This window comes from Carassius auratus, unplaced genomic scaffold, assembly GCF_003368295.1.
Source record: "Carassius auratus strain Wakin unplaced genomic scaffold, ASM336829v1 scaf_tig00008769, whole genome shotgun sequence".
Classification (NCBI taxonomy): Eukaryota; Metazoa; Chordata; class Actinopteri; order Cypriniformes; family Cyprinidae; genus Carassius; species Carassius auratus.
Genome location: NW_020523975.1, coordinates 127573 through 139979, shown reverse-complemented (window position 1 = coordinate 139979; position 12407 = coordinate 127573). Strand labels below are relative to the sequence as shown.

General features: G+C 40.1%; 1 protein-coding gene and 1 long non-coding RNA gene across 2 annotated transcripts; both read right to left on the bottom strand.

The window, feature by feature from the left end:
- Positions 1-3334: 3334 nt before the first annotated feature.
- Positions 3335-10172, bottom strand: LOC113072306 (uncharacterized). Its single transcript, XR_003280279.1, has 3 exons — positions 10018-10172; positions 4281-4348; positions 3335-3916 (listed from the first exon to the last, which is right to left on the bottom strand). It is a non-coding gene; the product is annotated as an uncharacterized LOC113072306 (long non-coding RNA).
- An 88-nt stretch (positions 10173-10260) lies between these two features.
- Positions 10261-11810, bottom strand: LOC113072308 (SLAM family member 9-like; the record flags this gene model as incomplete). Its single annotated transcript, XM_026245320.1, has 3 exons — positions 10261-10292; positions 11042-11347; positions 11471-11810. Coding segments are annotated over 3 exons (678 nt in total), but the record flags the coding sequence as incomplete, so codon positions are not given.
- Between the last annotated feature and the right edge of the window lie 597 nt (positions 11811-12407).

Here is a 12407-nt window from a genome sequence, read left to right as displayed (position 1 = left end):
AGTGGAGCTCCACTCGCCCATATGTCTGCAGCCAGACCCTCTTGTGTCCGGACGCAGCGATGTAATGAAGAGACGAGCTTCAGCTGTGTGATAGGAGGGAAGTCAACGGCGATTGGGACACAGACTGATTAGGTGGATTTTAAAAGGGGCATTCTGACATGAAGAGGGGAGAACAGAGTTGGAACAGGGATGGGGACGGAAACGGGGGGACGGAACGGAGTGGACGGATTAATGCTGCGGGAAGGTGGAGGACAGAGCGGGAAGGACTAACGCGGCGGGAAGGTGGAACTCTAGTCACAGCGTTTTGGGGAATTGGAGGAACGAATCTACAGAGTGAACTGGATGAGGATTGGACAGCGGCTGAGCACCCCTATCATCTATGCAGCAGTGTTGGAGATTTAAGTTCTAGAATAGTAGAAGATGCCGGCTGTGACCATGAGCGAGAGCTATATTCACTGTGTGTCTGCCGTGGACTGCAGTGCTTAGTGTGAGGTGAACACGGGTGATTCTTTGAAGTAACTGATTGCATGCACAAGTGTGGGGGTATAATTTGGCTGTCGGCTCCGAAGAGAAGCCGCTGTGTGAGTCTCTTACCACAGGTTGTTCTATTACCTGCTGCTGTCTGCTCTGAAGAAAGGCCACTGGGTGAAGCTGTCTTACCATTGTCTGTTCCACTATCTGCCATCCGTTCTGAAGGTCCGCTCTGAAGGTAATCTGCCATGTGAAAGTCTCTTACTACAAGTTGTTCTATTACCTGCCGTTGTCTGCCCTGAAGAGGAGCTGGTAGGCGAAGATCCTTGTATCACTGTCTGTATGATCACTTGCTGTTCAAGGAGGAACTGTCGTGGGCTCGATCCTACTATCGCCTATACAGATACGTAATTTTACTGGTTTGGAGAGGAACTGCTATGATACTCCCTTGTGACTGTATTGCAGGTATTGGCCATTGGCTGTCCCGAAGAGGAATCGTTACTTACCAACGACTGCTTGGAAATGAATTGCTGAGTCCAGATCTTGTAGCCCTATCTGTGCTGTTATCTGCTCTGTGGAAGGATTGAGTTGGCTTCCCATTCTGTTATCTCTTGGGTTGGGACCATTGTACCAAGAGCCCCCACCGCTGCTGGACTGAGGGGAACAGAGTTGGAACTCTTCCATCACGTGTTTTAGTATTTAGGATCTTAACTTGATAAATTGAACGTTTATACTTACCTTGCTGTCCATCGGTGCTGTCTCTGGGTAAACTCCTCGAGGTGGTACGTTCGGTAGGGGCCCGTTCCGGCCTGTGACAACTCTCTCAATGGGAGGAAGCCATGCCCTATTTTGGAGGTCCCACCCCATTTGAGTTCCCGCCCCTTTTGGAGTTCTCCAGGCTGCAGTTATACCCTGCTCGCTAATTTGTCCCTTTCACCCGAAATCTCAGATATGATTGTAGGTTTTGCAAGTTCAACATGGGTTATAGGTCAAAAGTTGAATGAACGAGTACTCATGTCCTTTCGATTTCCTACAGGTTGAGTTGTTGTTGCCCATAACACACTAGCATTCTGCTAATGAGCGCTAATTGGTCAGTGAAGGAATGATTATGACCAGAGATACCGCTTGATGGCTTCAGAATCGGCGGGATCAGAATGTTAAGGCGGACTTTTTCGCCCAAGTTTTTCTTTTCAACGCAGCAACTTTTTTTTTTTTTTTTTTTTTTGTTGCTGGCAATTTTATCTGTCTATTGTTATACATGTACTTTGAAATTTACATGGAAAATAAATTGAATTTGAGTACTTCTTGTGTTAAGAAATACCGGATACATATGGTATAGTATCGCCACCTTAAACACAACTGTCATGCTCAATAGTGCTAAATATCAATTAAAAACTGAAAAAGAAAAAAAAAGAAAAATGCCTCACAGGTGTGCAATGATAAATTGTTCTAATAGCGGGCAAGGGTTGTCCTATTTCTCATTTGCCAAGGACGAAAAAAGTTAACCCATGTGGAATGTGTTAATCGTCAAAGCCAACCTGAATTTACAGTGGTTCACGTGGGAGGGAAAGTTGGCCAAATGTCAAGTTGGCTAATGTCCAAAATCAGAGCACGAAAGCATCAGAGCGATTAAATAATTTTTCAACGGCTCTGGAAAGCACCATAGACATTCTCTGAAAGCACCAAACTGACTGAAGGATTGCCATAAAGCAGTATCTCTGGTCTTACGATGTGTATGACGTCATTGACATTTTAAAAGACTTTTTAAAGCAAATAAGTGTCTCTAAAAAAATCAAGCACCCAGCAATGTGTAATTTCTTTGCATCTCCTTTCGAATACAACATTCAAATTACTAGACAAAAAAAAAAAAAAAAATCCTCAGAAAAGTGGATTTTGAGGGTATACCGCCATTGACCTCCATTCATTCTGCACTTGTCCTGTGAGCGCCCTCATATGGAATCAGAGTGGAACTGCAACCAGTTCAGAAGCCGGAAGTGTAGTGAGAGTGAAACTTCTCGCCATATTACACATTCTTTGATCTAAGCCTGAATTGACAAAGAAAGTTGATGAACAGCATAATGGTACCAACAAAGCCGGATTGGAGAGGTTTGGTTTTGTCAACTCAAAACTAACCCTGTAACTGAATTTCTTCATGGTACAGGCCCGTGGACTGAATGAATGAATGACATCATTGTGATTTCAATAAGATAACTTTAGTCTCTGGATGAACCAAAACTGTATAAAAGGTTATCTGCAAGATTCTTATTTTGACACTAGATGGCGCTCAGACAAAATGGCCTTCAAAGTTTAAAAAAAAAAGTGTCTGTTTTTGCCAAATGTGTTGCTGTTGCATTTTGCTTTTGGAAGCACTGTTATACAACTGAAAATATACATATTTTTTGTTAGCGGTGTTGTTAGTTAGCTAGTTAATTATCCCCAAAATGAAAATAAGTCAATAACAACCATCAGACATCTGCATGATATAACAATCAGAGCAGTGAACAATGCATTGCATTTATTTCTAATAATGGTAAAAACAGGTTATGAACTGTTTTGGGCTTGATATGAAGAACATCAGTAGTTTTCAGAAATAACTGCCTGATTTGACTATAAGCTCTTTATATTGGAGAATAGCACATGCATCCAGTGTACTCGTGTAGGTCAGTATATATCAAAACTCTGCTTCATCATGTAGATTATCTCCTGGCTCAAATCTGAAAAAATATTACTGAGACATTAAGATATTATAAACTTTAACACCATAGTTTTCTGGAAAGCTGCTTTGAAACAATGGCTATTGAAAAAAAGTGCTATAGTAACAAATCTGACTTCACTCATATTGACTGATATTTTATCACATACTGTTTTATCTGAGATAGTCGTGTATCTGTTAGATTCAGGATTTCATGGTAAATTGGTTAGTACATGCTAAAGTTAGACTGAGTTTCATATGAAATGGAAATGGAAAAAGGCATTTAACCACACGCTAATGACGCCTTAGCAGTGTCTGTGTTTAAGTCAACCGCAAACATTCAGCAATGTTCAAGCACAACTGTTTCCTGCAAATCTACACAGATGTAAATCAGATGCAAAAATGTTTCTCGTTTTGGGAATTTGTTAAAAATAATAATAATAAAATAATAATAATTATAATTCTTTAGGAGGCTATAGAGTCAAACAAGAAAATGTTTGTGTTTCACGAGATTAAAATGATTTGTTAAAAGTATTTTGTATTCTTTAAGAGAGAATTTCATTAATCCAGCCCTGAATTTCACTTACAATCCTAAAACTCAATCTACAAGTTTTCAAGGGCTGAGATGAAACGACAGACTCTGAGGTAGTCACAGAAGCTTCCTGTGAAAGTCACAAAGCGGGTTTGATACGTGTCTGATCATCTTCTCTTGACGATAGGTGCATATTCCACATGATCATCCTCTTTAACATCCTGTAGAAAATAAATAATTAATTCAGTCTTATGTGTCTTTGACATCATGATGTTTTTCAGAAGCATTTGAAGAATCACAAAAGAATGTTCAGTATCTGAAACTGAAGGTTTTAACTATGATGACATCACCTGACAGGAAATACTTCATCAGAGGCTTATTTTGAGCATTGGAAGCATGAACTAAGGGACTTTTTGATCTGTTATCCTTTAGTTACATGGTATCAATATTCTGTGCACTGAATATTGATCCTACGACTTTACACTCGACTCTCTAATATGGAGCCACTTCGTGCTTTTGGCTCTATCACACAGATGGACACACTGTTGAAATGACACAGATACACAACATAATTTAGTATATTACCGGTTTCTGTGCTTCTCTTTTGTAGAATGTAGGCTCAATGTAAGTGATCTCGTCTTCATGAGTCTCAGCTGTTTCAGCGATAAAAAATTATGGATTAAAACATAGCATTTCTGCATTTTTAAAGAAGCATTACATTTACATTTACATTTAATCATTTAGCAGACGCTTTTATCCAAAGCGACTTACAAATGAGAACAATAGAAGCAGTCAGGTTAACAAGAGAACAACAACAGTATACAAGTGCCATGACACGTCTCAGTTAGGCCGGGTTCACACCGCAAGCTGCAGCAGAGCAGAAGCAGCGCGTATTTTTTTCGGTGCCTATGTTAACAGATGAGAGCGTTCACACCGCACGCAGAGGCTGCGCGGCAGAGCGTTGCAGGAGCAGAGCAGAAGCAGCAGTGCCGCGATCGTTTCGGCGCTGGGTCTATTTTTGCTGCGCTGCTGACGCTCAGTTAAAGTGAAAGTACACCTTTGATGGACAAAATAAATATGATTTCACACAAAAGTGCTCTAAATGCACAAACTAAGCACATCTAGGGTGTTTTAACAAAAACTAGAGTATGTTAGGAAAGAAAATTAATATAAAAAAATATGTATAGAAGATAAAGTGACACTGATCATGGCCAAAATACACATGTACTGAAACGAAAAAGTAATTTTGCCCAAAATTTGCATTAATGATATCGAATGTGTTTTTTGCAAATTACATAAGAAATGTATGATATTTAAATTAACGTATTTTTCTATTTTTTATTTTATATATATATATATATATATATATATATATATATATATATATATATATATTTTTTTTTTTTTTTTTTTTACAAAATCGGTCAAAGTACTTACAGTTCTAAACAAAAATAAGCTTTTTGCCGAAATACAAAAACAACTTTTATACTGCTAGTTTAGCCGTAGAGATTTGCATCTGCATCTCCATAATATAATGCTGACAATCATAAACAACAGCACGTGGTGTCACAGGCAGTGGTCTTCAGAGTGCACCTGGAAAGACAATAATGGACAACACTCGTCTCATCGTGGAAGTTGAGAAATATCAAGTTCTTTATGATCCACACAATGTATTTTACAAAGACTTGCAGGAGAAGGAAAAGCATGGGATGAAGTTTCAACGGGTCTTATTGCAGATGGTAAGTTATTTTATAATGTTTTTGACGCTTTCGCTGGCACACGAGCAAACAACTCAATATTTGATTCAAAATTGATTCACTTGGAACCATTTATTTACAATTTCTAAATTACACATTAGCACACAAATAACAAAAGCAGGTGATACATGCATATATAATAAACAAGTAAATGCTGATTTCGAGATGAGCAGGAACTCAGGCTGTGAACCATACAATACACATAATTTAAAACAGTATTAAATTGGTTTTCAGGGTGTCCTTTGGTAAATTTGCTTACAAACAAACCCAGTGACAAGATGGTGATATGCACCATGTTCTCTCCTACGTCGGTTAATGGGATGAACCCAAAGTCTGCGTCTTTTTCATAGTCTCTAATAACAAATATAGCACGATGGCCTTTCTTCTATCAACAACACGTACTGCACGGAAAACAAAGACAGCAAAACAAAGTTGCAACAAAAGTTACAATGAAATTATGAATTTAAAAAGCTTCTTGCCAAGTCTGTTTTATTTAAATGTATTTTAAATGGAAATAAAGCAATGCGAACTAGAGTAGGTTACTCTGTCTAAAATCCGCTGTTCAGTTGCGCGCCGCGCTGCCTCCGCTGCCAGTGTGAAAGCAAAATAGGAGCGCGCTGCTTCCGCTCTGCCTACCTGCTGCTAACGCGCTGCTTCTGCTCTGCTGCAGCTTGCAGTGTGAACCCGGCCTTAGTCTAGTATAGAACGCATAGCCAGGATTTTTTTTTTTTTTTTTTTTTTTTTTAAATAAACAAAGACAAGAAATGGAAAAGTACTGGTGTTAGTAGGTTAAGTGCAGGCAAAAAAGATGAGTCTTTAGACGTTTCTTGAAAATGAGTAAAGACTCAGCTGTACGAATTGGGATTGGGAGGTCATTCCACCAGCTGGGCACAGTCCAGGAAAAGGTCCGTGAGAGTGATTTTGAATTTCTTTGGGATGGCACCACAAGGCGTTGCTCACTTGCAGAGCGCAAACTTCTGGAGGGCACATAGGATTTAACCAGTGAGTTTAGGTAAGTCGGTGCCGTGCCAGTGGTCGTCTTGTAGGCAAGCATCAGAACCTTGAATTTGATGCGAGCGGCTACTGGTAGCCAGTGTAACCTGATGAGGAGAGGAGTAACATGAGCTTGTTTTGGCTCATTGAAGACCACCCTCGCTGCTGCATTCTGGATCATTTGCAGAGGCTTGACAGTACATGCAGGAAGGCCCGCCAGGAGAGCATTACAATAGTCCAGTCTGGAGAGAACAAGAGCTTGGACAAGAAGTTGGGTTGCTTGCTCTGACAGGAAGGGTCTAATCTTCCTAATGTTGTATAAGGCAAACCTGCAGGACCGGGTCGTTGTAGCAATGTGGTCAGTGAAGCTTAATTGATGATCCATCACAACACCTAGGTTTCTGGCTGTCTTCGAAGGAGTTATGGTTGAAGAGCCCAGCTGTATAGAGAAGTTGTGATGAATCAATGGATTAGCTGGAATCACCAGGAGTTCAGTCTTTGTAAGGTTAAGCTGAAGGTGATGGTCATTCATCCAGCTAGAAATGTCACTCAGACAGGCTGAAATGCGAGCAGCTACCGTCGGGTCATTTGGCTGGAATGAGAAGTAGAGTTGGGTGTCATCAGCATAGCAGTGATAAGAAAAGCCATGCTTCTGAATGACAGATCCTAAAGATGTCATGTAGATGGAGAAGAGAAGTGGTCCAAGTACTGAGCCTTGGGGAACCCCAGTAGCAAGGTGGTGTGACTTTGAAACATCACCCCTCCAAGACACACTGAAGGATCTGTCAGAGAGGTAGGACTTAACCCAAAGGAGAGCAGTTCCAGAGATTCCCATCTTTCTGAGGGTGGACAGGAGAATCTGGTGATTAACAGTGTCAAAAGCAGCAGACAGGTCCAGCAAGATGAGTACCGAGGATTTTGAAGCTGCTCTTGCTAGTCGCAGGGCTTCAGTAACCGAGAGCAGAGCAGTCTCAGTTGAGTGGCCACTTTTGAAGCCAGATTGGTTGCTGTCCAGGAGGTTGTTCTGTCCAAGGAACATAGAAAGCTGGTTAAACACAGCTCGCTCAAGTGTCTTTGCAATGAATGGAAGAAGGGATACCGGTCTGTAGTTTTCAAGAAGCGCTGGATTTAGAGATGGTTTCTTGAGCAGTGGGCTTACCCGAGCCTGCTTGAATGCTAAGGGAAAAGTTCCAGAGTGAAGAGAGGAGTTGATAATGTGAGTAAGTGAAGGTATGACTGAAGAAGAGATCGCTTGAAGGAGGTGAGTGGGGATTGGATCAAGTGGACAAGTAGTAGGATGATTGGACAGGAGAATTTTGGAGACTTCCATCTCTGAGAGTGGGGAGAAGGAGGATAAAGAGTGTGAGGATAAAGAGTGTGCATCGGTCATTGTGAAGTTGTCCTCGGACTGCGGTGTGGAGAATTGGTCACTGATGGATCTTGTCTTATTTGTGAAGAAAGCTGCAAAGTTGTCCGCTGTAAGAGTCGATGGAGGAGGCGGAGGCGGCGGATTAAGAAGAGAAGAGAAAGTCTTGAAGAGTGTCCGAGCATCACTGCAGCTGTTAATTTTGTTGTGGTAGTAGGATGTTTTAGCTGTGAAGACATTTGCAGAGAAGGAAGAGAGGAGAGATTGATACACACTGAGGTCCGTAGAGTTTTTTGATTTCTGCCATTTCCTCTCTGCAGCCCTTAGTTTAGAGCGATGTTCACGGAGAACCTCGGACAGCCAGGGGGCAGATGGGGCAGTGCGTGCTGGTCTAGACAACAGTGGGCAAAAGTTGTCCAAGCAAGATGTTAAAGTGGAGCAAAGAGTGTTCGTAGCACTGTTCGTGTCCAGAGCAGAAAACTGAGAGAGTGGTGGAAGAGAGGATGAAACCACAGCAGATAGGCGAGATGGAGAGAGTGAGCGTAGGTTCCGTCGAAAGGTGACCTGCGTTGGAGTGTGTGCCACTTCAGGAGTAAGTGCTAGGTTAGCAGTAATGAGGAAGTGATCAGAGGTGTGCAGTGGAGCAACTGAAGAGGTGTCCACAGAGCAACAGCGTGTGTAGATGAGGTCCAGTTGGTTGCCCGATTTGTGAGTTGCTGTAGTAGACACTAGCTTGAGATCAAATGAGGTGAGCAGAGTTTTGAAGTCAGCAGCCTGGGTTTATCTAGGTGGATGTTGAAGTCACCAAGCAGTACCAGAGGAGTACCATCTTCAGGAAAGCTTGATAGCAGTACATCCAACTCCTCCAAGAAGTTTCCCAGTTGACCTGGGGGACGATAAATGACCACAAAGTGGATTTTAACAGGGTGGGTTACAGTAATGGCATGTGATTCAAATGAACCAGTACCTGTAGGTGATGGCTTAAGATCAAATTTCCATTCTTTGGATATAAGGAGACCGGTACCTCCACCCCTCCCAGTGGTACGAGGAGTGTGGGAACAAGTGAAATTAGTGGAGAGGGCTGCAGGGGTGGCAGTATCTTCAGGTTTGATCCAAGTCTCTGTCAGTGCCATGAGGTTGAGACCGGAATGAGTAGCAATAGAAGAAATGAAGTCTGCTTTGTTAACTGCAGACTGGCAGTTCCAGAGACCAACTGGAATAGAGAGCATAGTAGTAGAGGTGAGAGGGACATGGCGTAAGTTTGTCAGACAGGCTTTCCTGCGACATACGTAGCGTGCTCTCCGAGTGTTAGTAGTGATAGTAGAGATCTGAAAGCACATAGTGACCACAAGTGAAAGATATATTTGGGGACAAACTATACAAAGAGTGGAGAAAAAGAGAAAAGCAATACTCAAGTGCCCTGTCGGTGTCCTTGCTCGGTGCAGTCGCGCAGGTAGAGTCGATTGTCTTTACACTCGTCGGTCTTCACACGAGGAGGGTTCACACGAGGGTTGCCGCGACCGCTGCCGCGGTGAAACCTAGTGCTTTGTATTAGCCTGATTAACTGTAATTAAAGTCAGCAGGCCACGCCTCACTATTTAGCAGATCGAAACCAGGCAGTCCCGCGATAGGCAAACGCAAAACCAAGCGCAACTTTCAGCACGTATTTAACCAGGGTAAGACACACACAATTTAAGCCAAATACTTTCCTAGCAATGATGATCACACACTAGTCTGATGAGAAAACAAGACAAAACACTCACAAGCTGCTGTCCTTCTATGTTGCTCGACTGTTTCTTCTGACAAGTGTTTTACAAACAGCTAATTAAGTACTTTCACTGGCTTTGGCCACGCCTCACTATTTAGCAGATCGAAACCAGGCAGTCCCGCGATAGGCAAACGCAAAACCAAGCGCAACTTTCAGCACGTATTTAACCAGGGTAAGACACACACAATTTAAACCAAATACTTTCCTAGCAATGATGATCACACACTAGTCTGATGAGAAAACAAGACAAAACACTCACAAGCTGCTGTCCTTCTATGTTGCTCGACTTTCTTCTGACAAGTGTTTTACAAACAGCTAATTAAGTACTTTCACTGGCTTTGGCCACGCCTCACTATTTAGAAGTGTATTTAGAAGCATCAGTGAGACAACTGAATAGTGCTGCATAATGTGATGCATAGTGTGTGATTTAACACTTACCTTCTTTGTCTGTTTGTCTACATTTCCTGCAAATACAAACTATCACGACTGCAGCAACAATCAGCAGAGATCCAGCAGCAGCAGCAACAGAGATCAGTACTTTAACAGATGTTGAGTCTGAAACTATACAGATAGACACTCATTATGGTGATCTATTGAGAAGTGAATGAGTGAAAGTGAAAGTAATATTTTTCTGCTTTATTTAATTGAAAAAGCTTTTAGTTTATTCCAATCTCTACTGTGTCACTTCGCTTGGAGAAGGAACCAGGAGAGTACTGAAGTAAAATATTTTAGTTAAATTCAAAAGGAGAAACAAACAGATACGGCACATATGAAAGCGGACATTGAACTAAGAACAGAGGAAACAATTCAAAGACAGACACAGGTGGGATAAAGCTAAAAACACAAATTAATTAAACGGGAAACACATGGAACTAATAGAACTGAAGACAGGAACAGAAAACATGACCAAATAAAGAAAACAGGAAGTGTTGTCCACAACACTGACATACTGCGGCTTACAGTAAAAATCTAATTGGACTTAATTTTCTTCATTTCAGGCTTAAACACCTGTAGTATGCATATAAATATGTACAGTACATACAATTCATCCACTTGAAAAAAAGAAAAACATAGCTCAACAATTTTCAAAAATGTTATTTATAAGCATAAAATACTGAACATGTCTTGAAGATGTGCATTTACTGAGTACGTCCGAATGATTGCACTGTATTTTTTTGTTGTTATTATTATTATTATTATTATTATTATTAAATGCTTTAATTCATTTTAAATCCATTTTTAATCATTTCAAAATGTTATTCTTTGCTTTTGTTGCTTTTTCTAAATATTTCACTTTAATTTATGTAAAACACTTTGGATTACCACTGTGTATGAACTGTGCTATATCAACAAATTTGCCTTGCCTTTTATCAATGTAACCAGCTACAGTCATTTAAATCAACTAAACCCATTTTAATCAAATTTGTATAAATTTATATTATACACATAAGAGCTTCTGTACCTGCACATGGCTGACAGAGTTTGCTGATGTCCAGATGTGTGGTCTGGTTTGTGATGGGATTGTTGATCACACAGCTGTAGCTGTTTTTCTCCTGATATTCCACCTCCAGAGGTAGAGAGAGACTGATGCTGAGATCAGACACACTGATGCTGGACAATAAACTGTTTCCTTTGTACCAGGAGAGAGTCACATGACCCACATTCACCACTGAACACAACAATGAACAATTCTGCTGTGATGAAGATGATGATGATGAAGACGAAGAACAGTTTGAAGAGTTACTGATGACAGGAAGAGGCAGACGAGCTGAGAAAGATTAGAAACAAACATGTTAAGTGAGAGTTCGTGATGTCATTCAGAGAAAACTAAATATTTAGGATGCATTTACTTTTAAAACTATTGCAAATAAAAGACAAATATTTATCTCACCATAGACAGTCAGATTAAAACTTTTGCTAACATTTCTGATAATCTGTAGTGTATAGAGTCCAGTGTGTTCAGTTCTGGTGTTTGTGATGGTCAGAGATCCAGTTTGATGATCCAGCTTCAGTCTGTCTCTGAATCTCTCATCAAGAACATCATCATATACAGTGACGCTGCCGGCCAGTACATCGATTTGAGCTACTGAAGTGTTTTCAGATCCAAACCTCCACAGAATCATATCATCATCCATCATTTCATTAAGACCAGAGTCTAGAGTGACTGAATCTCCCTCCAGCACTGACACTGACTTCACTGCATTAACACCAAATGTACCTGAAGAGTTTGATCAAAGATGAAAGCGTCTTAACTGGTATGTATTCAATAGTGAAATGAAGAACCAAGACAAAAAAAATAATAAATGAAACGAGAAATAGATAGACAGGGTTTGGGAGATAAATCATCATTAATATATATATATATATATATATATATATATATATATATATATATATATATATATATATATATATATATATATATATATATATATATATATGTTTCATTTATTTATTTTTTTCTCCATCCATATATATATATATATATATATATATATATATATATATATATATATATGGATTTAGTGAGCTCATGTGAACAGACTAACTGAATCTGTCCTTAATTTGATCGTAAATTGATTGTACAATAGTTTTCCTTTTCAATTTCAGAATGTATTTTACTCCGATATAATGAATGCAAATCAATCTTCTTACCCTATATAAAAATCAAAGCATGACCTAAATCAGCAAACTCATTAAATAATAATAAAAAATAGATTTGTAACTTACCATCCAATTGCCACAAACACAAGCATAACAAAATGACAACATGAACCATTTTCTCTGAGCACTCTTAATATTATAATGAAACTCTATGAAGACAGCTC